This window comes from Protopterus annectens, chromosome 2.part0 (genome assembly GCF_019279795.1).
Source record: "Protopterus annectens isolate FY-2018-M chromosome 2.part0, PAN1.0, whole genome shotgun sequence".
Lineage (NCBI taxonomy): Eukaryota > Metazoa > Chordata > Ceratodontiformes > Protopteridae > Protopterus > Protopterus annectens.
Genome location: NC_056728.1, coordinates 1,131,960,236 through 1,131,987,074, shown reverse-complemented (window position 1 = coordinate 1,131,987,074; position 26,839 = coordinate 1,131,960,236). Strand labels below are relative to the sequence as shown.

Here is a 26,839-nt window from a genome sequence, read left to right as displayed (position 1 = left end):
CTGTGAGTAGTCTGCATGTCCTCCCTGTGTTCGTATGGGTTTCCTCTGGGTACTTCGGTTTCCTCCCACATTCAAAGACATGCATCTGGAGCATTTCTCCCCGGGCCTCCACTGAAAATAGGCTCTGTCCTAGTCAGACTTTCCCAGTTAACAAATGTTAAAATAAAAATAAATAAATAAATAAATAAAAATCCTGAGACACACTTAAAGTGGAGTTGCCTTTGAGGGTTTCAGTCAAATATTGGCAAAGAAGGGCTGTTAATTCATTTTAATTATATGGCATATAAAGTAGCATGAAATGAAAACATCCTTCTATCTTTTTATTATCATGTACAAATAAATGCATTTTAATTCAAATATAATTGCACAACCTGATGTGACTTGCAAACTATGCAAAACCTAGCAGGGTAGAGGCACAAACTCATTTACTGAAGTCTCTGCAATGAACTGACAACTCAAAGGCTTAAACTTTAGTTTGTAAAAAAAAAACATGAACTATACGTTAAATAGTTGAAAAAGTACTCACTTATTCACAACACACACAAAAGACAACGCAAGTTTTGAACAAGGTCGCCTTTCATCAGATGAACAACTAATGCTAGAATGCATGCAAACACACACAATAAATACAAGCAAATTACAGATGAGTGGAATATGTAAACTCAATAACGCAAACAGATTAAAATATTTCTTCCTACAAATTCATCTATAATTTAAAAAGTTTTACTGAACACATCAATCTATATATAATTTTGGGTCATATCTGTGCTTGTTCATTAACATTTTTTCTGCTTTACTAGATGGTATTTTATAAAACTAGGGCATTTTCATTAAACACAGTTGTTTGTGTATCACTTACTGTACACTTGGGTTCAATCAGTGAGATGTTTTATGCTTTTAAACTAAAATTCATCTAAGCATACAAACTCTTTCTACTGTTCAGTGTCTCTTCCCATGTTTTATGTTAATTTGTTTTGCTTCAACTCACTGACATCACTTGCTGCTGAGTAATAAACAAACAGCCTTTACCAGTTAATGTTTCCTTGGCCTGATGATGACCAAATTCAAACTTGTCTAAACTTGTTAACTTGTCAGTGAGTAATTTTATTTATTTATTTACTATCTGTTCACTAGGTAAGTGGGCTGGTCCACTGACACATTTCAGTCATGACCTGGCTCAGTGAGCAGTAGTACACAAAAGACAGAATAAGCATATGAAAGTCAGTCATAGCATACAAAAGTCTCAGTAGTAGCAGTACATCTGTGATAAAAGTTAACAAAAACATATAAATTAGCAAAAACATGACTTGTAAGCAAGAGGTATGTACATATACACATCATCAAATAATAACTAGAACACAAAAGTATTCTGGTACAAGGACAGAAGTACAGTATTAACATGACCTTATATCTGGTATTATGAATTGTCATGGTTCATTCTCTGATATGTCACAATGAAAGGGAATAGCCAAATATAGGCAGGAAAGAGGAGTATTCCCCTTTGTTTTGTATAATGGTACATGACATTTTGGAGAGATTTTGCATGTGGATGTAACAAAAACACTGAAAACTCAGACACTATAGGTCATCCATTTATAATTTATGAATACATATTGTGAAGACTGGTTGAAGATAAATGAAGGCTGCCAGCCTAGCCAGATAGAATTTTGGAGATAATTCTGTCATCTGTAAATATTAATATAAACCACAGGCTTGTTGTCTTAAATGGTAAAAATAGTGTTACATGTGGAACTGCAAAAATGTAATAGTGTACTCTGCTGGCAGAAAGCTGACCAAGCAAAGCATGTTGTGACCCTTTGATCTAAACACAGTGCCGAAATGTCTAAATGAAGACATTCTTTCTATTGTTTTAATCAAGAGTTAAATTGCTAGATTTAAATATGCAAATGTATTTTTATTGCTCTGCTTCCTGACCAGCTGCAAGATAAAGGGAGATGTTAAGAATGTAAATGTAGTTTTTGTTAGCCTGGGAACCCAGAGAAGTATGAAGAATGATGTAATGTGAACCAGGAATGTGATTTTAAAAGCAGAGAGAATCAGAGAGCATTACGCATTTTTGTCTTGACCATCCAACTCATCAGCACTCTGCCTTTGCTCTATATGCAAGTTTATCTTAGACTTGTGTTCTCTATTAGAAATAGCTAGAAACTAGAAAGATTAGACTAAGTGTTTTTCTGTGATGTCAGAACTGTACTACTGGATTATTTTAAGTATTTCTCTGTGATCTCTGAACTCTTGACTAGCACTGTGTAGTAAGAAGTATTGTCTTGTGTTTTTACTATTTATTATTAAATATTTTAAAACATTTCAACTGTGGCTGTTTTGTGTAGAGATAAGTTAAGCTCTAGGAGTACATTGCATGTATACAGGGATCCTGTACCAAGTCACTCTAATAAACCTTGACTGGTTAGTTATACTACCAACTGGATACTAATATTGCACAGTAATGATTGGACACCCTTTTAAGGGCCTTTGAGTAGCTGATAAATATTAGTGGGTGGTGGCAGTGATTTCTACTGTATAGTCTGGGAAAAGGGGGGCACAGCTGGACAACCTGTGCCAGCCTTCCCCAGAAACTCTTCTTAAAGTTTGTGTGTCAGCTACTTGGGCAGGGATAAGAAGCACTGGTTGGACAGAGAGGGTGCTGGAGGTTTTAGCTTGCCCACTAGGCTGAGATCTGGACCATATCGCTGTGCCAATGGGGAGTCTTATTGGGGACCTGGAGAGCAAGGGAGTTACCAGCCCCGGACTGACTGTGATCTCTGTGTGCTCTTAAGGGAAATTGAACTTTACTGTGTGTATTTGTTATCCTTTCCTCCTGTTTGAGACAACCCTCACTGGTGTTAGTGGTGAGGATTGAGGCTCCTTGATTGCTGGGCCAGGGCATGGGGGTCACAGATATCATTATGCTGGCATTGCCAAACATTAACATTCCAATGTAAAATAAAAGTATCTTTAATTTGCAGAACATGATTTGGGAGAGTGTCCGCATGCAGGAGCAGGATAGCCTGTATTAAAAGAAATAAAGATGGGTAGCTCAGAATGGCACTACACAGTACTAATGGACGATGGTAGAGTAGGAAGCCTGAAACAGTGCCCCAAGCATGAAGCTTTGTTGTGTGTGTTCTAATTGCACTAATGGAAAGCAATAAAGTTGCCATGCTAAATTGCACAGACGAGTGTTGCACATGAAACTTCAGTGTAACACCCTTACTATACCAGTATAAACAACAACTTCTGGCTGATTTGCATAAATGCTCCTCTGGTTACCAGACTGCTGCGCTTGCCCATGTACAAGCCATACGAAAAATAAAACACAGAATTGCAGATTTACAAATCTTTCCAGACCCATCTCAGAATACAAGAAACTATGAAAAATGGTTCCTAAAAATATGAAAGATTCTGCTTTGTATGTGTACATATGTGAAGATTTATCTGTGTAACTGTGACTATCTATACATAGATATGCTTTTCTAAATGTGCATATACATACACACACAGCAGTACACACAGAGCTCTTCACATATCGCAGAATTACAAATTACCTGTTGGAGATTATCGACAATCTGTTCACTTAGTTGGATCAAGGAAGAGCATTCTCCAGTAGTTTTCAAGATGACTTCACTAATGCACAAAAGCTGCAAAGATAACTGACATAACTCTGTCTTCCAAAAGTTCACATGACGAAGGAGTCCAGAGCACAATTCTTCAACAAACAGAGTAGCTTCAGTAACTTGTGTTAAATCATTCAGCTGAAAAAAATAAGAATCATTAGTTAAGCACTGTTTTCAGAACAGGAGGTATGCTCATGTTAAACATTTTATTTCACCATTTGCGGATACTTTAAAAAACAAATATCTTATGATATAGATCAGGGGTGGGCAATTAATTATCCAAGTGGCCACATAAAAAACTGGGACTGTTTTGGGGGGCATGCTTTTTGATCAATAAGATTCAATACCAAAGTTAATCATGGGAGTTGAAAATTCTGGGGGGGGGAGATGTTATGTGAAGAAAAGCACATGACCTGCTACCAAAGGAATGCTGTGCATGGGCAGATGAATCGGGGAGGAGGTTTAAACAATACCTTGCAACTTTTTAATGTGGTGAATAGGTTTGTCTTGCAATTATACATTTACTGAAACAACAAACTTTTGTTTTCAAATTACTTCCAAGTTTAGCCCCACACCCTCAGCAGCAATCTTACCATGCCTCCAGTCTGAATGTCTGAGTCATCACCAAGGATCAGCACTGTATCCACCCTTTTAGCAAACGTTCTCTCAGGCAGAAAAAAACAACAATGATTGCTGGCAACCATAACAATGTGTAAAACCCAGGCATCCTTCCAGATTCCCCATCATGCACCAAGAAGCATGAAACTCTTATTGCGTGGTGCTATTGACTGGCTAACCCCAGTGATTTACCCTAAAATCAAAACAAGTGAAGCAAAAATAGGAATGTTCTGCAAAATCAAGGATATCTGAGCGCTATGCACTTTGTTCTATATCCCTTTCCTCCAACCTAATTTGTAGCAGCTAACGAAACCAGACAAATGACACACCCCTCATACCTCCCATAACCCCACCCATTTACTCACCTCTCCTGCCCTCTTTTTCCATTCCTGATATCTTAATTCTGCTGATGTACTATGCCTTTCTGCCAAAAAACACATAGTAAATCCGCCAACTTAAACTCCGATAATCTGTTTCTTTTTTTGAAACAGAATACCAGTGTTTACAGTATTTTCTGGACTACCGGAGAATCAGTTTGATTTCCAGACAGTCTGGAAAAAAAAAACAGTAAGTTCTTGCATTAGCAAGTGTTTTGTCTGACTTCTCATAGGACAGTCAAGAACAGCCAAAGGGAGCCATACAATGCCCAGGTCTGGTCTAAATGAACATCACTTTCAGTTTACAGTTTTATGTGCCTTGACATCAGGGTAGGTGTTGCTCTATCCTAATACAGCTATGCCTTTGCTTAACCTCCTGAATGTTCTACTTTTGCTACACGGCACAAGCATCCTCTGCTGTTACAAAGACAATGACATACTCTGTAAATATGTAGAGCAAATGAGAAAACCTGATCAAAGGGACATTTTAAATTAACTGCATTTTTCTCCTGAGATGCTCTTACATTTAACTGTACTCTTTTTATATTTTTGACATAGAACAGTATTAAAGGGTAGTCCTACATGTCTTGGCTGCCACTGCTCTTACCTAACAGATCTACTCCTCCTTTCAATCAACTGGCTACTGAATTTAGGCTACAAGTAGGAGTGCAAGACACGTCTGTGCAAATGCATGAAGATACTAGTCTTTACACTTCTGCACTTCGGTGTTCACACATGAGAATGAGACGGGGACACTATTACTGGAGTAGGCCCTGAGGAAATTGCTCTGAATATTTTTAATGCTTTTTTTCCCTCACATTCAAGATATTTTAATGCTTTGTTCTCGTATATGATACAGCACTTACAATTACATATTCCTGCACCTGACACACTTTTTATCGAACAGACATATATGCACTATATGTTTAACAGTAAATGTCATGTGTCTCAACCTCAAAGCAAAAAATCTGTACAACACCATTAATAAAAGTGGGACAAAGGCCCAAAAAATAGGGACAATTTTTAAATATTGCTCTTACAAACTTAGAAAGTTGATAGAATAACAGGTTTTGCATTAGCGTGAATTTTCAGAAGGATATAAAGTCTGAAACTCAAATGTCTAATTATTTTCTAACTTCAATCTTTAATGATTTCCCACTAATTTGCAAGAAAATCACAATTTTATGAAAAAACGGACAAAAAATATGAGGTAAAAATCTGTATAGATGAGAGGTTGTTCTGTCAACTCCTAATTCAGCAAAGGATGTGTAACAAAAAGCTCATTAATCTTTAATGAAAAAAGGCATGCAAGTTTGTTCTGCCATTTACACCTCAAAGGAACACTTTCATAAGTGAAAGGCTAACTTATACCCATTTCACTAATGAACAGGGGCATAAGCTCAACTGACACCCAGTAACTATAAAAGCTCTCCTTAAACTCAGCTGAGCATTTACATTAGTAAAACAGTGCAAGAAAGACTGAGTTGCTTGGTATTCAGGGGCGGCTCGTGGCATAGGGCTGCCGGACTGCAGCCCCCTCAAAAATAAAAAAGCAAGAAAAACAAATGAAAAATAAAAAAATATATTTTTTTAAATTTCGCGGACTTCGCGCATGCGCATAGACAGAGTCCCAACTTATCGGTCTATGCGCATGCTCAAGGCAGCCCGGCTGTCCCCATAGAGGGACACAAGGAGACGTCTGTGCACTTTTACAGTGCACAGACCCGCCAGGAGTATAGGACGCGTCCGGACTGCAAGAGGAGCAGCAGGGACTCGGGACAGAGCCTTAGGGATCTCGTCGGCAAGGAGCATTGGGATCTCGCGGGTCTTCAGTATTGCGCAGGAAGGAAGGATGTATGTACGGACATTCTGGATGTATTCATTCAGGTAAGGTGCCTTTTATTTAATTTTATTGAGTTTGTGCTTTTTAATTTACAATGTGTGTGTATGGTGCTTGTGCTTTACTGGAGTTTGTGTATGGTGCTTGTGCTTTACTGGAGTTTGTGTATGGTGCTTGTGCTTTACTGGAGTTTGTGTATGGTGCTTGTGCTTTACTGGAGTTTGTGTATGGTGCTTGTGCTTTACTGGAGTTTGTGTATGGTGCTTGTGCTTTACTGGAGTTTGTGTATGGTGCTTGTGCTTTACTGGTGTGTGTGTGTGTGTGTGTGTGTGTGTGTGTGTGTGTGTGTGTGTGTGTGTGTGTGTGTGTGTGTGTGTGTGTGTGTGTGTGTGTGTGTGTGTGAAAATGCCCCAGGTGCTTATGGTGGTGTGGTAGGGAATGCCTCAGGCTTGAACCCTGTACCCTGTATGCAGGTGTTAAAGACTTGAGTTCCCTACCCACCACCATTTGTACTAAAATTTCAGATTTTTACCTCATATTCGATCTGATCTGTTCCTCATAATATCTGTGGTTTGTAAATGTTGCAATGCTTGATATTTGATGGTGTAGTAGTAGCATTGTTGCCTCACAGCTGTAGGTTCTTGGGTTTGATTCTTGGCTGGGGTTCCTTCTTTGTGGGGTCTGTATCTTCTCCCTGTGTTTGTGTGGGTTTGCTTTTGTGCCCTCCCATGTTACAAAGACATGTCTGCATTATTTCTTCCTGGGCCTCTGCTGAAAATTGTTTATTTGTTCCAAGTCAGACTGTCCTGATTAAAAATGTTAAATAAAATTGATAGGCATTTGAATTTCAGACTTAAGGGTTTCTGAATGTTTAATTCCTTGCGTATTTGATGGTGCAGTGGTAGTATTGTTGCCTCACAGCTATAGGTTTTCTGGTTTGATTCTTGGTTGGGGTGGCTTCTGTGTGGAGTCTGCATCTCCTCCATGTGTTTGTGTGGATTTGCTCTGGTGCCCTGCCATTTTACAAAGACGTGTCTGCAGTATTAATCCCTGCATCTCTGCTGAAAATTGTTTTTGTTCTGTCCGCAGTAAAATTGACAGGCATTTGAATTTCAGACTTCAGGTTTCTGAATGTTTAATTCCTTGCAGATTTGATGGTGCAGTGGTAGTATTGTTGCCTCACAGCTATAGGTTTTCTGGTTTGATTCTTGGTTGGGGTGGCTTCTGTGTGGAGTCTGCATCTCCTCTCTGTGTTTGTGTGGATTTGCTCTGATGCCCTGCCATTTTACAAAGACGTGTCTGCAGTATTAATCCCTCGTCTCTGCTGAAAATTGTTTTTGTTCTGTCCGCAGTAAAATTGACAGGCATTTGAATTTCAGACTTCAGGTTTCTGAATGTTTAATTCCTTGCAGATTTGATGGTGCAGTGGTAGTATTGTTGCCTCACAGCTATAGGTTTTCTGGTTTGATTCTTGGTTGGGGTGGCTTCTGTGTGGAGTCTGCATCTCCTCTCTGTGTTTGTGTGGATTTGCTCTGATGCCCTGCCATTTTACAAAGACGTGCCTGCAGTATTAATCCCTGCGTCTCTGCTGAAAATTGTTTTTGTTCTGTCCGCAGTAAAATTGACAGGCATTTGAATTTCAGACTTCAGGTTTCTGAATGTTTAATTCCTTGCAGATTTGATGGTGCAGTGGTAGTATTGTTGCCTCACAGCTATAGGTTTTCTGGTTTGATTCTTGGTTGGGGTGGCTTCTGTGTGGAGTCTGCATCTCCTCTCTGTGTTTGTGTGGATTTGCTCTGATGCCCTGCCATTTTACAAAGACGTGTCTGCAGTATTAATCCCTGCCTCTGCTGAAAATTGTTTTTGTTCTGTCCGCAGTAAAATTGACCGGCATTTGAATTTCAAACTTCATGTTCTTCAGAATACATAGTAGCACAACCTTTTTTCTAGCAATTTTCTAAGTTTATAAAATGAATATTTTAAATTTGTCCCTATTTTTGGGACTGTATTCCCCATTATTGGCTTCGTCCAGGTTTTTGTGCTAAGGTTGACAGCTATGGCAAGAACTGAATTCACTAAATATGGACTGTAGAATTGTGCATATTTACTGATAAAGGTGCACTGTAGAATTGTGCATATTTACTGATAATGGTGGACTGTAGAATTGTGCATATTTACTAATAATGGTGGACTGTGGAATTGTGCATATTTACTAATAATGGTGGACTGTGGAATTGTGCATATTTACTAATAATGGTGGACTGTAGAATTGTGTATATTTACTAATAATGGTGGACTGTGGAAGTCTGAGTAGACTTTTTATGATAAATGTTCTCAACTGGGCAGTTTTGCCATTATGGGTGCATATGTTTTGTTTCATTGCTTACTGGAAAAATGTTCAAAACAAATTTAAAACACCCTCTAACAAGTGTACTGTGTTGTACAAGGAATATAATTTTTAGTACAATGAGGAAGGTGTATCAAAGAGCACATGTATGTTTCATATGCAAGGGGCCTATGATTCAAAACAGCCCAAAATTAATCTTTATCTGCCACTGGCAAAATGTATTTTCTTTGAATGTGGGTTTCAATGCTGTTTCAATGAATGTGAGTTTCAAGGGCAGAGAAGTTTTAATGCTAAGTTTTCATTGTGAGACTGCATTGCTTTGTTTAACAGATGACTTAATGTTTGTGCTGTAAAATACAAAATAAAACTTTCAAATGAAGTCCAATCATTGAAGTAAAGCAGTATGCACATTAGTGTTTATGGTAAATGGAGTGAAATAGCCAAGTAATGGTTAATTGGAATGGCTGCAGAGGCTCCAGTTCAACCATTAATTTGTCAGGGGGGGGGGGAAGGGCAGCAAACTCAGACAGGCCCAGCTGAACTATACCTCCCAACTGTCCAGATTTTCAAAGAATGAATAGATTTTTGCTTCTTATTTTTGGTTTGTTGTTCATAAAATTTGTAGTTTTAATTCCTAAATGATTTGCCAGAAGTCACTAAATAATAAGTTTCAGACTTCATAACCTTCATAAAAATGCATGTTAAAGTAAGAGCCGTTCTATCAACTGTCTCAATTTATACAAGAGCAATTTTTAGTACTGTTTATATGTGCCCCCAATATATTTGGCCTTGTTCAGATTTACTGCATTAACAGGTTGAGAGGTACATGCAAATAAATTGCTTTATAGAATTAGGCATAGCCAACCTCTCAACTGTCCCCAATTTTTGGCTCAAAATGTTGCTCTTCCCCCTAATAATCCCTCCAAAATAGCAATTTTGGAAGAAAACATGGAGGGTTTACAATTAAGAAATAACTGTAATAATCAAAGTTATAGATTACTTGAAATGCATGTAGATTCTTTTATTTTGTCAGCTGCTCAAGGTAGCAGTACTAATATTAAAGTGTCCCTTCTTTGACAGGTAGAAGCTGTATTGTGTGTCTATTTTATATTTTTGCATCACATTTTTGGTCCATTTTTCATAAAATTGTGTTTTTGGCAAATTAGTGACAAATCACTAAAGACTGAAGTTAGAAAATGACAGACATTTGAGTTTCAGATTTTATACCCTTCAGAAAATTCATACTAATGCAAGACCTATTCTATTATCTTTCTAAGTTTATTAGAGCAATATTTAAAAATTGTCCTTATTGTTGTGCCTTTGTCCCACTTCTGTGTATGGCTTTGTCCAGATTTCTTGCTCTTGAAGTTGAGAGGTATGACAAATGTGTCAGGGCCATCACAGTCAGCCAGAGAGATTTCAAATTGTGACATGCTTGTTGCACCCCACTCCCCATGTAGTGACTCTGGATGTGTCCAAGCAAGGCAAGGAGTAGTTGTATCTACCTTGGATGGGGAGGACACACTGCATAAGTACTACAGTGGCTTTTCATCTGTCCTTGATTTTGCAGAATGGTCTGGTTTCTGTCATATTTTGTACTGTTGATTTATGCTTATTACTCAAAGTGCCTGTTGCTCTGTGTTTAAGTAGCAATGCTTTAATGACCATAAGGTAAGCTTGTCTGACATCGTAAGATGCAAGTAAGCTTTAATAAGCATACTGTTAAAGAATTGCCAACATTGAAAGCCTTTCTGTTGTTGCCATGCAGAGAATACTTGACTAGATAATGTATAAGCCTTGGGTATTAATGGACAGGATTCCATTATTTTAAAAAGCTCATTACACTTGTTGGAGACTTCCAGTCATCTCTACAGGCTTTACCCGTAAACTAAACAGAATGCCAATCATGTGTGGTCCATAACCTGTACAGTAATCCTTTAAGCAATGTATCTTGAGCTTGTTTCTTGTTTGCTTTTCATTTTTACTTTTATCATGTTTTCCCCATGAAACAAGTTGTTAGGCAGCAGGTCTTTTTTGGATAAGAAACATTTTTACAAGTGGGGCATCACATAGATTTCTACTTTCAGCATGTTGCTTGGTACTTTAATAAAGCTGAATATATTATAATTAGAACTGCAGTGCAAGGAGAAGTGGTTTGAGTTGAGTGCTTCTGGTTTTTCTTATACTTGATTTTGACTGGCATTCCAGTAATGTATTTAAAAAGTAATTTATTTTTTCATGCCTCACAACCTTTTGTTTCCATCTAGATATTAAGTAAGCTGTCATGCAGCCAATGCATTGAAATATTTTTATTCTTCTACACTTATTTTTGTCTTGATTGGACTTTCATAATGATGGTTTGCCACCCAGGGCAGCGTATTTAATTAAAGTTAGTTTTTTTGTGGTTTTGTGCATAGCTCCTCCCCTTTATGGTTGACCACACCCCTTCCCTTTGACCCCGCCCATTCAGCATCTCCTGCAGCCCCCCTGTGATTTGAAGTCACCAGCCGCCACTGTTGGTATTACTAGGACAACTGTTTACTGGCTAGGCGTTTTTCTTTCCATTTTACTTATTAACAGTTTAGGAGGTTATCACAAAGATTTTAAAAACCATGGTATACTTCATAAGCAATACCATCATTCATCTGATTGTGGTGCATGCCTATTATCGGAAATACTAAGGCTAAGCTAAATAAAGCAATTAAGATGGCTTCTTAATCTTTAATACAAATATTTAGTAACAATCTTGAGCACAGTAGAAGTTGGCTTGAATGCAATAGCTGATTCATAGAAAATATAATGAATCACTTTGCTTTACTATCATACCACTATGGCGAAAGGTACTTTTTCAAGTGCTTTATATGACACAAGGTCTAAATTGTTTTTTGTTTGTTTTCCCTTAACAGTAACAACATTTTGAAACAAATATAACTCAGTTTCGACCTCAAAACCCATGTATGTGATTTAAGACACGTACAGAAAAAAAGCATTAGAAAAAAACTAAATAACCTTTGAAATTCACTGTGTCTGCACTAACCTAGTACATTACAGTGGGAAAACCAGCCTGACATCTGTTAAAGTAACTGTAAATACATACCATAACATGAATTCTACTAGAGCAGGATCCTCTCTAACCATGAATGCAATTTGATCTCACAGAAGAGTGTTGATAAGACATCAGACAGTAACCGACTACACTCCCAGATAAAAATGGATCAGAAAGATTTAATTTTTTTCTATTTCTTCATTTGTTCTGAACACCCACTGCTCAGCTGACCCATACGCTCACCAGACGTGAGAGCTTTACAGTCCATTCATTCCTCTGGAGTTAAGAGTCAAGCAAACTGGGAGAAGAAGCTGTCACCTGCATGGTGGAAAGAGTTCCTGCCCTACACCTAATCCTTCCCATTACAGCCTGTCAGCTGTAAAACTGCTGCTCACAGAGGGCATATGTATGCTACCACATACACAAGTGGTGCACTGTTATAGTGTAGCTTGCAAGGCTCACAGCTGAGTGATACAACTGGATTCTTGCAAGTGTCAGCAAGCCATCTCCCTCCTCCCAGGCTGGACAGGTGATTTGGCATCAGTCTTTCACGGATTCATCCTTCCCTCACGCAGTCTTTCTAATGCCCCTGCCACTACCTAAAAATTGAGTCATTTGGCATGAGATGAGTAAGGGCTACATCCCCACCATGCCATGGGTTCTGGGTAAAGCTTTCAAAGCAGTATATCAAAGAAAAATAAATAAATGCCTGTAGCACTTGAAGGCAGAGTACAAAACCCTTGCTTTAGCTTGATTCTTGTCTTAATATTAGATAAATGTACACTCACGCTAACAGCTGATCATCTTCTTTCGGCTTTTCCTGGTTAGAGGTTGCCACAGGAGATCATCTGTCCACTCATGAATGGCAGTGGAGTTTTTTTTTTTTTTTAGTGTCAAGTTGCCAGCCCAGTACACAACCTCCCACAGAAGGCACACACGCACCCATGCCTAGGGCCAATTTAGAGTGTCCAATCCACCTACATGTCTTTGGGATACACTGTGCATGTCTTTGGGATACACTGTTGAATCTAAACAAAGAAAATGTAATAGTCTTAGTGCTTCATGGTGTAATCATATTTGAAACTAGTTATTTATTGACGGTGTAAATGATGCAATTCTATGGAGAAATCCACTAAACAAAATTAAAGCAGCATGTCACAAAATTTAAGAAAAATTGTGGCTTATTTTAATACTCAACTGATATTTAATGAGATTCTTCACTAAAATGGGGTTGGCAGCTACAAGCTATGCATAGCAAGACTTGTTATATAATACAGTTGTGATAATATTGCACTTCAGTCTGTGATCTAGCAAGATTTAGTACATACTGTATTGAAGTCATATGGAAGGTAAATACTTGCTGCACAGCCTCAGAAAATATTTGAATTTTTTTTCAGGGATAATAAGAATGAGCAGCCTTCAAAATCATTATGTGATGGATTTAATAGCCCTGTAGAAGTATATTTCACTGATGTCCATAGCTTAGGCAAGATGATCCAACAAGTTTAGGTTCTGACAACACTAATAAGGCTGGCATACAACTGACCAAGCAATTCCAGACTTTTTGAAATGCTTATGCATTCCAACATTGGTGACAGGTTGGGGGAGTGTAATATTTGTTCATAACAGTATTGACAGTGAACTCATCCTCAACAATGTGGATACAAGAATACCAAGTCACTCCACATCATAAAAGCTGCAGACCACTCATTAAAAAGAAGACAACACACAGACTTTCTTAATATTCAGGCCATGAAAATAAAGACATGGAGCAATACTGACTCGAAAGTAGTAATTTCAGCAAGTACCGTTACTCTGAATCTGCAAAACTGAAAACCACTTTTTCCCCAAAGGACAAGTGTACCCATATAAGGGCAGTGAGAGATCCCTCACACTCCTAAACATATATAAACTCACCTGTTTCCATGAAGCACAGGGATGGAGCCCTAACTGCAACCTAGTTAACAGGAGTTCAGTTAGAGGTGCCGATACTGGATGAACCAGATAGAGAGAACAAGGAATGAAGAGGTTTGGCCCAATTGACTCTCCTGGGACGTAGAGGGTTACATGCACTTAGGGATATACTAGGTAGGTGACATTTCCCTGGTGGAGAACAGGAAAACTACCTTCCATGTTTGGAGAAGGCGGTAGGGGCTCAGCTGTTTGAAGGAAATGCCACTATTAGCAGTCATAGAACATCATTCATGATCAGCCTATTGTTCATCTCAAACCTCATGCTCGGTGTAGTAAGTGCAGGGATATAAGACTAAAAAATAAGACAAAAGAATGAGCCACCTCTGGTGACTACCTCAATTAAGGCCCGCCTGGTAAACTCTCTCCCTGCTGATGGGGATTGAATGGGACAACTGCCCAGGAGGGTGAAGATAAATCTGCAGGCAGAGGGGGCAAGTGAGACAAAAAAATTGCATTAACTAGCTTCACAGATAAGGGTTACCACACAAATCACTGAAAGTGATTTTCAGTGATATTCATTTGCAGTAAGACGCACACACACAAATAGCAGGCATACAAAAAAACTGGTTCGCCAGACACACACAGTCTCACAATGAGACATTAGTTATCTAACCATAAGCTAGAAAATATTGCCTGCTAATTCCTACTACACTTCTGAGTGTAGATATATATATATGTATATATAAAACTTTTAGCAATGAATTTTCTGACAAGAGGCAGCAATGCATTATAGACTTTATTCTGTGTATCATAAGCTAAATAAGCGAAAAAGCTCTCTGAAAGTCTCAGCACCATGGCCTTTATTTATTGACATTTGTTTACCGGGAAAGTCCACTGGGTCATAGACCCATTTTCAGTTGAGGCCCGGGGAGAAAAGCTCCATACACAATTTGAACAATGTACACAGTTTAACAAGGAAGTAGTAGGCTACAATACCTTATTATGTATAAAATACTACAATAATTAACAGAAATTATAACAGCAAAAATGCAGAGTAGTAAAGGACAATGAGGATGAAATGACATCAATGAAACATAAAATATGCAGAATCCCATAACTTTGAAATCATAACACACCACTGCATATAAACTTAATTAGATTGATTTCATACAGATTAAGATTGGCCTCAAACACTGAATGGGAACTGGAGTTTTGACAAGTTGTTATTGAAAGCAATTATCTTGGCTGGAATTACCTCATCTACTCGCATATAACCAACTTACTATGGCCCATCAAATCCTATATAAGCCTGACAAAGTTCTTGGACTACAGGGCCTTCTTAACAGCTATTCTAACCAATGCCAACTACGATCCACCAACAAAGCACTGGTTAACATAACCAAAAGCAAAAATAGCTCCGGGATACTCTCTACTCTGCTTATGTTGCAAAATCATGGAATTCTATCCCCTAGATATTAGGACCACAGAAAACAAAAATAACTTCAAAAACTCCAACGGTCACACAAACAGATGTTGGTTATGTAATTGTTCAGACTCTAGTTAGCCACCCATAATGGTACATATTTGTATACTATACAGGTACCTGTGTTGAAATTGCTGTGCTAGTTTACAACAGCTCATTTCTATGTTCAGTACTCAAACAACTTATATTTTATTGTATTAACTATTGTACAACTGTAACCATATAACTGTACAATATGTCCTACAACTGCATTGTATATTTTTCACATGTTCATTTATATTGTATACTTTTCTATACTTTTATTGTATTATCATACAACTGCTGTACTTCTTTTGTACTGTACTTTATTAACTTGTGTATTTCAGTTGCTGTACTAACTTTTGTGGAGCTTTTCTGCCCGAGCCTCTGCTGAAAATGGGATTCATGCCCAGTCACACTCACCCAGTAAACAAATGTAAACTGACTAAATAAATAAATAAAATAAACTCAGTGGGAGACCAAGTTAAATTCTTGCCCTCATAAATAAAAACAATAATATTAACAGGGAAAATACCATTAAGGGCACAGGATTAATCATTAATGAAATGAACTGGATCAGACAACACTTCTTATATGTTATGATTCTTACAGAAAGTCTGCTACTATAAATTCTTCAGTTACATGGCATTTTGTAATGCTAGAGATTTTGAGTAAGAAGCATTCAGTTAGTACAGGTACTCTTTAAAAACATATGTCACTTTTCCAGCACATGCTTCACAAACCTCTACCACACCTTATGCTTCTTTTGGATTCCATGTTACAGCTGTATATGGGTAGATACTGTATGCATTGGCAATGAGATGAACTACATTAGTATGGCAACTACTTATGTATTATACAATGATTTGCTCACAATCAGACATCACAGTTGTACATAGTCAATAAAGTGACTAACTGAAAGACTCATCTGTGTGGTGGGTGTAGTGGATTGTACTGCATATGTCTAAAGACGAGCAGCTAAAAATATATCACTGTGGACACTACATATGCATTAATTTGATCATAAGCAGGAATCCAAGGTATACATAGTGAACAATGTGGCAGTAAAAGGTGGATACTTATCTGCTTGTGGCGGGGGACATGCAACAGGTTGTGCTATGTGCATCTGACAAGCAAGGAGGTGAAATACATGCCTGCAGCCATTAAATATGCATTAATTCATTTGATTACTGTGTACACCTTGGTTATCTGTTGGGTGTGTGTGCGTATGAATACAACTGGATACACTGTATGTAACTAACAGCAAAAAGCTGAAATTCACTGCTATAAATATGTATTTATTCATTCAATTACAATTATACATCCAAGGTGTATACACTGTCTGTAACTGGTGGAGTACACCTGCAGGTGTGCATGCACAGGGGATGCAGTCAGTTACACTGAATGCATCAGACATCAAGGAACTGATGCACATTACTGTGACTATTTAATTTTTTTCTTCATTCATTTGATCATGAGCAGACATCTGAAGTGTACACAGTCATTAAAATGGCTGTAAGTGGTGGGCACATCTGTGCTTGTGGGTAGAGGGAATGCAACTGGTTGTACTGTAAGCATCTGATAGCAAGGAGCTGAAATACATTACTATGGCCATTATTTATAAATGTATTCACTCATTTGCTCACAATCATATCTCTAAGGTGTACAAAGTCAATAAAATAGGAACAAACGGTGGTCATGAAGGCAGTCTGTCAAATGAAACTGACTGACCTGACCCTTGTTGTCAACTAATCTCATATGAAAAATTTACACACACGCACACACACACACACACACACACACACACACACACACACACACACACACACACACAATACAAATAGATGGACAGATTGCTACATGGATAATAGTACACCTGAGGTGTACAAGTCAACAATGCGGCTATGAGTGTGTGCTGAGGCAGTCTGTGAATTAAACTGTCTGACCCCATTCATTTAAATAATAGTTAAACAGTCAGCGGCCTGCTGTAATATAGCCCAACTTCTTTCATTTACTTTCTGCCACCCATCTACCTTTGAAGTCAACTGCCACAATTGACTGCAGTGAACCTTACTTTATAAAAGATTACTTGCTGCTTAATGATTCTATAGCATTATATTTCAATTTAATAGTATATATGAAATGCCTTGTGATACAGTTTAAATATTTTTGTATATTTCACTCAAACATACATACAAATATTTCAAGCAAGGCAGTAATGCCATTCTAGCCTGCCAATATACCAAAACAGTTGTTCCCATAATAATCGTGCAGCCTGTTCTTAAAATATTTAAACACCAATGTTGCTTTAATGTAATTTGGTAGTTTATTCCATGTATCAGCTGCGCTCTCAGAAAACTAGTTAGTACACTTCTCATTCCTACAGAATCATCTACATAGGTTGCCTGATGATTCTTTAATACTTTTTCATAACCCCAAACATTCCCAGAAGTAGCTGTGTCTAAATGCCCTATATACCTGAATAAGGTCTACTCTTGCATATCTATATGAGACACTGTACAAGTTCAGATATTTTAGTCTTTCATAAGTACTTACATTTTCATATCTATGAATGCCCTTGGTATATTTCCTCTGTAGTCTTTCTAGTTTACTCATGCTTGTTTTCCTATAAGATTTCCATGTTGTTATTCCATACTCAAGTTTGGGTCTAATGTAGCTAACAATGTCTTCATCATTTCTGATTTCTTAGTCTTTATAAATCTTTTTATAGAACCTATAGTTCTACAACTATCACTAATCAATTGGTTGATATGATAAGAAAAACTTAAAGCTAGACCTACCATATACCCAGGTGCTTAAATGAATCTACAGTTTAAAATCAGTGTGCTATATTAAAGAGTCACCTTAAAATTTATGTCTCCCTAATCTCATATGCTTAGTTTTTGATGCATTAATCAGTATATTATTTTCGCATGCCCAAATGGTTGATTTAGTCAAATTATTTTGCAGACCTGCCCTATCTATAACACAAGGAATCAGTTTACTCAATTTTAAGTCATCTGCATACAGTCTGTAGAACACCGCAGATGAAAAAGTTAGATCTGAAAGATGCAATCTAAAAAAGTATGCACCTAGGACAGACCCTGTGGGACACCCCAACTGTAACTTTGAATTTCACCTGTCCAGTTGCTATAATATATTTGTAATTTCCTATTTGTAAGCCATGCAGCTGTCCATTTTATCAAGAGTGCATCAATACCTAGTTGCTCTAATTTATCAGTGTTTTGTGTATGATCCTGTCAAATGCTGAAGTTAAATCTATATACATTACATTCCAGCACAATTTTTCATTCATTGCTATTATATTGTTATAGAACATCTGGTGACAAGTGGTAATAGATTTATTTTCACCATATGCATGCTGATATGTAGTTTCAAGTCCCAGTCTTTCCAACTGTAACAATAGCTTATCCAATATTACCTTCTCCATAATTTTTCCACAACATTAAAGTACACTTAAGGGTCCATATGACTAGGTTTGTCCTACTCCCATTTCCCTCAAATACAGGGTTAACAAGTACATGTCTCCAATCTTGAGGAATCTCCCCATATTTATATGAACTGGCAAATAATAGATACAACAGTACTGCAAGTTCTTGTTGAAGTGTTCTCAGGTCATTATTACCAATTCTCTCTCTTACCTGTACTTTGTTTGGATCCAGTTTGCATAGTTCTTTTTCAATATAATCTGGCTTGATTTTGGTATCTGAGGTTACCTGGATGTCACTAGGACAATTTATCACTGCTGTGTCCAAGAATAGATTTTAGAATCTATACACAGTTTATCAATTTGTATGTCTTTACCCTTTCCACGTTTTATACAAGATGGTTTCCTATTATGCTCAATATCGTTACATAAATGTTCTTATTGGGCAGGGTTATGGCTGCAAATGATCAGTTAAGGTGTCAATAAGCAGTTCAGCGTATGGTTTAAATGAATTTGTAAATGAGAGACTTTAGTCTGAAAAGGACTGTGCTGCTACACTACTACTTTTCATTTTCTATCTAGACTTCAAGGGGAAGTAAAGAAAGCAGAAGTGATATTATCATGACAGAACATGATGGAATTTTCAGTCAGTTTATTTACTAGAAATCTGCAAGTGGAATTATGTCTACATGCATTTGGGTCAACATGCATTTGTAAGTACAACTATAAGAATAAACCAGAGGAGATTAAACAAGATGGGGAAGAGAGAACTGAAAGGCAATATACAAATGAATAGTGGGAGGACATGCATATGGCCTCCAAATATGAGCAGTCCAGAAGGTTTAAGATTTTTGTATGGAACTGTCTGCACAGGTATATTTATACCTCAAGCAGATTTCAGTGCATTTTCCCTCCAGTACACAGCAAATGTTGGAGGTGCGATGGGAAAAACAGAGGTAATTGGGAACATGTTTTTGGTAATGTAAAAAATCCCTACAGAGTACTTTTTCAGAAATATTGGGAAAGCAAATGATTGCAGCTAAGGAAATTATTCTTTTGGACTGGGGTGCAAGACCTGAATTGCCTAAACATAGCATGGCTTTAATAAGTTTTATGCTACTAGTGGCCAAAAAAGCAATGACTTCAAAATAGAAATCAAAATCTAAAACAGCTGTAAATGAAGTACTGCACATTGTGATTTTTTAGAAAAGAAAAAGAGCAAATTCCGTACAAATAAATGGAATTTGTGGGAATGATACATGCAGAATAATGTTCAGGAGTAGGAGTAAAATTTGAGGGGAAGGCAGTACTTGAGCAATTTATGTAATGTTGGAGCTTTAGAAAAGAGAAAGTGCAAATTACATAGAAATAAATAGAATTAGTGGGAACAATGCATATACAAAAATGTTCAAGAGCAGGAGTTAAATTTATGGGGAAGGCAGGACTTGAGCAATTTATGCAATGCTGCAGCGAATGGCAACTGTTAAAAAAATGTTAAAGTATAATGCATAAAAATAATGAAAAGCATCTACAATGGTTTGTTTTTTTTTCTGTTAAAGTATCTGCACATGTTCCAATGATCAAGCTCAACTAGGATCCAGCAGCTATAGAGTTAAATGCTGAAGCAGACACATGACAATTTACTAAAACACTGAACCCAAGGCTGTAAAAGTTCTAAGTTTAGATTTGATTTGTTTTGATTAAAGTATTCACATTATCTCCATGCAATGTTTTCAGAGAACAGAGAAAGATAAATAGTTTCTGGACAGATAATTTTCAGTATGGGTCAAAAAATATCTTAAAAATTCAACCGATAAAGCAAGACAAACCAGGAAAAAAAAAGGAGTGAACACTGAGCTGCAGAGACTCCGACCATAACCACAACTTCAAAGAAGTAAAAAAAAATACATGTAGCACACAGTAAAATGCAAGATAAGTGCTTTAATTTTAATAATTAAAACTTTCTCAGATAAAACAACAAACATACAGGAAACTTTACATAGGTGTACTTCATTAAATTAGAAAACCATGTGACAGTCAAGTCCCCAATGAAGCAATTAAAGTTTAAAGAACTCTACACCTAAATACCTATACTGAAAACATATTCTAAAAACACTGTCAAAAAATCAGTGTTAAAAATCATCATTAATAAATGGGATCTAAAAACAGGATTCATTAATAGTAAGTACACTATCTGGTCAGTGCTTTTAATTTCATTAAACAAGCAATCAATGTTTATCCATTCAGTTCTGGCCAAACACCCACATTAAATCGTAATTGCCAATACAATTCTCATTTTTCCAGTATTAAAAGAGGCCAAGGTCCACCCTGCAAACTTGGGGTTACTTTCTCAACAGTATTTTAAAGGGATGTCCAGAATACTCCTGGAGATATTTAACTAGAGCGTTAGTTTCTTTATTCTTCTTTATATCATAAAGGTGTTCAACCACCCTTTCCTTCAATTTACACTCCTTTTTTCCTGTGTATTATTCCACGCAGGCCTAACGTAGAGCAGCATAAACTACTCCCAACTACTTCACAATTAAACGAACCACAGACCTTAAAACATAAAATCATTAATCTTAAAACTGGTCATACACACACATAAATTTACAACAGGAACAATGTCCACATTTATTTTACAAATCCTATTCATCTTCTTATTAGAACCAAACTCCTCTACTATATTTTTCAAATTCCTTCTTTTTTTTTTATAAACAATAAGGGGTTTTGTCCCCTATCTTATGTGATATCTGTATATCCTCATTTAGTATAAGCCAGCATTTCTCTATAATTTGTTTTATAAACCCACTCTCAGCATTAAACACTAATAAACTAATTTCTATAATAATTCGTGGAAGCGGTATTGGTGATATTAAAGTCAATATTAGAAACAAGGCGTAAGCTTAGATCCTGTCCGCCCTCATGCTCAATAACCTCATCCATACTACTATTTAATATCAGAACAAAATAGAAGTCAGAGGAAATTAAGGCAGCAAATGACAACGCTGGACATATATTCAGTTTCATGTGGCCTGTATTAACACCTTTGGAGGTACAAAATTGATGTCTATCTTCATAGGAAAGACATGGAACACTGGAAACTCTGATACAAAGAAAACAGAAGGTGTACAAATCCAGAAGTTATGTTTTACGCCTACACTGGCTCTCCCTGACTCTCCCTGAAGAAGACAGTAACAGAATTCACACCGCCATGGTCTCCCACATAAACAATCATTATTGATAGTATTTGGCTGTATATTGGTACACCTACATTGAAATCTGTTACTGTTTGCGATTCTACTTCTCTCTCTTGCATCTTGCTTATATTTACGCTACCTGTTGTAAGAGAACTTATCACATGCCTCTCTTGGGGCCTCAGAAATGGTTAAAAATATATAAATATATACATACATAGTAGAAGTCAGAAGTACAAACTGCATGGGTGGGAATTATAGAAGCTTATGTAAGGATATTACACAATGTGAAGCAAGCCATCCCATGCTTTCTATTTTAACTCATTCTCAGAAAGACAAAATACAGATAATAAATTATTGCTCCTGATGAATGCTGAATGAACTTTTACTTACCTTCAAAAGGCAAACATGCTAATGCAGGAAAGTTACCTTTCCCAGCAGCCTGACAGCTGGTAGTTAACAGATGAGTACTAATAACAAAAAAAATAACAGCTCACCGTCGCAGTAACCATGGAAGCCCCACACAGACATCAGTACTGAAAACAGCTAGGGTGTGCTGTGACCTAGCAAGTTCCCATGAAGGCAGAAAGCCAAGCAGAGCAGTTAGACAAAGCACTTCAGAGTATTAAACTGCATGTCTTTTTTGACATTTTATTTTTATGGAAAGGTAAACTGCAAAATCTTTGATGCATGTAGCAAGTGTTAAGTATCATTTAAAAGCAGGGGGTGTCTGAATAGCGTCTGAATTTTCGTGGAGGTACTGTTGATACTGGAAGGGGTTCTGCTGGGACTGCAATTGTCTTCTGCAGGTGCTGACTGCCTTGTAACACACATACAAGGATGTCTGACTGGTACAGATCCTCAGAATAATTACTAAATGTCTGCAATTAGGCCAATCATGCCTGGCCATTGATAGCTTGAACATTCAGGGACTGCAGTACCTATTATCTAATTAGGCAGCTGCAAAGGTAGTGGATGCAGAAGCAGAACTGACTGAAGTTTGGGTAACCCCATCTTTCATCCCTGCCGCCACAATAGCACAGCTATGATTTTCACAACCTCTGCTGGATACCACATTAGCCTGAAATTGCTGGCTAATGCTACTCAATGTCCAGAACAGACCCCTAATGAGTTAATGAATAAACCTGAGAATTTAGATTGGACTCTAAACAAAGGAAGAAAAAAACTAAACAGTGAGTGAAATTTCTTTCACAGCCTCAGAAGTCGTTTCAAGTGCAGACAAAGCTGTGAAGCTCACAGATTCAGGACCTCCTTTTAAACATCTGTTTAACTGCTGCAGTGATAAGACATAGTGGTGCTTATTTCTCCAATATTGTGTCTCCTGAGCACAGGAAAGTCCAAGCTATAATGAAATAAAAGTGTTGACGGGCACTCACAAAGACACAGGGGTCCCAGAGATTAGATTAACACATTTTCTTTAGGGGGCCTCTGGGGGAGCAAAAAAACAGAGCAAGTAAAAGTTTTACTGGAAAGCCAAAGTCTATAAATCTGCAAGCACAGTGGTTAAAACAAGATTTTGTTCCTAACAGTTGTAAGATAATGTTTCTAATAGTTGTTGCCCACAAAACATTTGCATTACATTACTAGTGCCACAAAATCTCTACACCTTTACATTTTCTTTCATTTACATTACTGTCATTCAGCACTGATATAGACAGAGTACTCCTTTGCTTCAGCACCCTAAAACAGCTATGGTACCATAAACTATTAAGCACAAGTAGCTTCCTTGGTATTTGACTCAGACATAGTAAGTAGTTTCTCACTTTCGTTACAATAATAAATACATTTCAGTTTACTCATTTTTTCAGCAATTTCCCTAGCAGTGACCCTTAAAACAAGCTCCTGCCTGAAGATCCAGTTCTGCTCCTCTGTACTTACTCTATAGTAACCAATGCACCCTTCCAGAAATATTTTTTTAAGCCACGATTTGCCAGTGCACTTTTCCAACTCCCCAAATGCAGTTTCTCCTCACTCTTGTGATTGGAATGTTCTCTGGACAGGGTTTGCATGTCTGCTAGTTCACAGAACACCAATGTATTTATCCTTGTTTGACACTTCAGTTTATGAAGTATGAACACTGGTAAAGGAGTCTGAATACTTGTAGACATGCAATGCGGAACAAAAGGCAAAGAATAACACAAAATGGTACAAAAATACAGCTTAACACAAAGTGTAGTAGTCACAAACAGCCATTAGTATAATCCATCATGAAACAACCAGACCAATTAGATTGTCTTGTGCAAGGCCAACAAGTCACTAGGTGATAAAACAGTATCAAAGGACAGAAAGGAACCATACAGAACATAGTATGCAAGAATACATCAAGACAGGCAATACATGAAAGCAACTGTTTATATGAAAGGTTAGGAAAGTAGTGCAGGTGTCAGGGGGACCCTAGAAGGACACAGTACTGCTCCTAAAGGTAAACACTAAAACCCCTAAATGACAGTTTGAGTTAGCCCTTTAGATGCACACAAGCAACAGAAGGAAAAGCAAAGAAAGTAAGTCAGCAGGGTCACTTTAAAGGACAGAGAGGGGCAGTAGGGTTGAACCATCATTATATTAAACAGGTAACAGCAAGAGATATGCAACTTTAGACGGTTATCTGTAGATGCAGGTGTACATTTAGGAGCCTGCGAAAAACACTGGACCAACAAGTCTTTTTATCAGCAGAAAAAAATCTCTCATTACCCCAAAAGGCCAACTGATAGTTAGAATCAACTGATGTAGTGGCTCCTTATCAACAGAACAGCCATATACCCTTGTATTCCAGTTTACATTAAAAGACTCACGATACAGCTTATGGATTGTAAACATAGTTTAAAAATCATTACTCTTACAAGACGTCTAGGGAACTAAAAAACATGTTTATTAACAGCATCAATCACCATTATTTAAAAACAGAAACAGGTAGTATGTGAACTGTTAGCTGCTGTTACAGTTCTCACTTCACTGTAAAAAAATCTCTCACCATTTCACTAACAAAGTTCTTTGTACTTTGGCAACACACTATACCTCACAATGCAATTGGCAAAACTTCATGAAAATTATGATCACAGTTTTCTGTAAAAACTGTTAGAAATCAGTAAAGCGTCAGTGTGAATGCTGTTAGGAATGTGATCTCAGAAAAAAAGCGTATATAGTACTTACCTTGTAAGATATGATCAGAGAGTCAGACACTGACAAATACACAAAAAATGCTATGCTACAAAATATCTTTATTGGGTGATGTTTTGCACTATTTTGAGCCCTTTATAATATTGCATAATAGCGAGAATACCTTAATGAAATTAGCAATAAACAAAGGCTAACATTTAATTCAAATAAAACTCAAGCAGAAAATATAAAATGCACTACAATGTACACAAGACTTCTGTTACATTTACATTGCTCACCACCTAATGCTTCTCCTGCTTATTGGCTCAACATTTTCACTCTGCTCATAGGTAAACACTAGGCTATCAGTCTACATACTACTGCAAGTCTAGCCAACAACCAGAGGTCATAATCATACTCTGTACCCTGTATCTGTGAGGTAAAGACCATAACTATTATGCCAACCCAGCATGATGTTCTACCTATTCAGTCAGTGGTCAACACTACACATAATGAGTATGTTGCACTAAGTAACATAAAAGTCCTTATGACATCACTGCTTTTCTGGAACAGAATTTATGTTGGGTCCTGTGCTGTTCACAATAGCAGATGGTTAGTATATGTGAGCAAGAGGAATTATTAATTATTACATTAAGTAATATGGCAACAGAAGCCATCTTCCAGGAGTTTGTTAACAAAGGTACACTGCTTCAAGAATAGTTAAAAGGAATTTTATTGGAAAGTGTGGCTAGGCTTACAAAGGCCACTTGGGTCAATACCCTATTATTCTACTATGATGCTATGATCTAGATGACTGCAAGCTGGCAATGATAACATTCTATTACATGCAGTATCCCACAGCTAGCTTGTTTTATTTATTTATTTACTGGGTGCCTGCAAAATTCAAAGGACCATAACTGTGATCCTCAGAATACCATGACAAGTGTAAATGGTGGAGAATACATGCTAATTTTATTTATTTTCTGGGTAAGTGAACAGGACTACAGCAGACATTTCATTAACAATTGTGGTATAGAATTATAAAAAAACAGTTCACTTAAGTCAGAATACAGTTTAAAAATAAAGTACAGCTGTGTACATACCATAAATGTAGATGTTTGAGTGTATTCACTGTTGCAGTCATTACACTTGGGTTATCCTGCTGCAGACTACCCGCAGTCAGCCTGAATTCCAAAGTCCTGGTCCGGCGTCGGTTGCTGTCGCCTCTTCCCTGACGTCAGTGTGCCAGGGGTATATAAGATGCAGCCGACTTCATTTTCTTCAGTTTTTCTTGCCCCAGATGTCAGGTGCCCCCAAAAGGGTAGGCTAAAAAACATTGCTTATAAAAAGCATGCACTGAAATAAACATTACCTTCATCTACAAGCAAATACACCACATAGGTTGTATAGAATAGAGAAGTGCAGATAAGTCCCAGCAAAGAAAGGGGGATGGTGGGTGGGTAACCTGGACTGCAACAGTGAATACACTCGAACATCTACATTTATGGTAGGTACACAACTGTACTATGTTCATCGTGTTTCACTGTTGCAGTCATTACACTTGGGTTGAATCCCAAAGATGAGGTTGGGCGGCTAGGTCTAAATAGAATTAGGAGTGGCTATGAGGCCCTGCAGAACTGCAGTAGCAAAGCCTGCTCTGGATTTAGAGTAGGTTCATAGGTGCGTACTAGGCTATCTGCCCTAGGGCATTTATAAGCCTAGCCAGAGTGTGTGTGGCTTTCACCACCTCTTAGGATGAGAATACTACGCCCTTTTAGGGTTTAGTTTACTGTGCCTCT

General features: G+C 37.5%; 1 protein-coding gene across 1 annotated transcript in view; it reads right to left on the bottom strand.

Moving 5' to 3' along the window:
* Positions 1 to 26,839, bottom strand: part of FOCAD (focadhesin) — a 2,336,882-nt gene that overhangs the window by 1,373,367 nt on the left and 936,676 nt on the right. Inside the window, exon 8 of the mRNA XM_044060381.1 lies at positions 3,567 to 3,773. Coding sequence (XP_043916316.1) covers positions 3,567 to 3,773 — 207 coding nt within the window. The remainder of the gene's footprint in view (positions 1 to 3,566; positions 3,774 to 26,839) is intronic.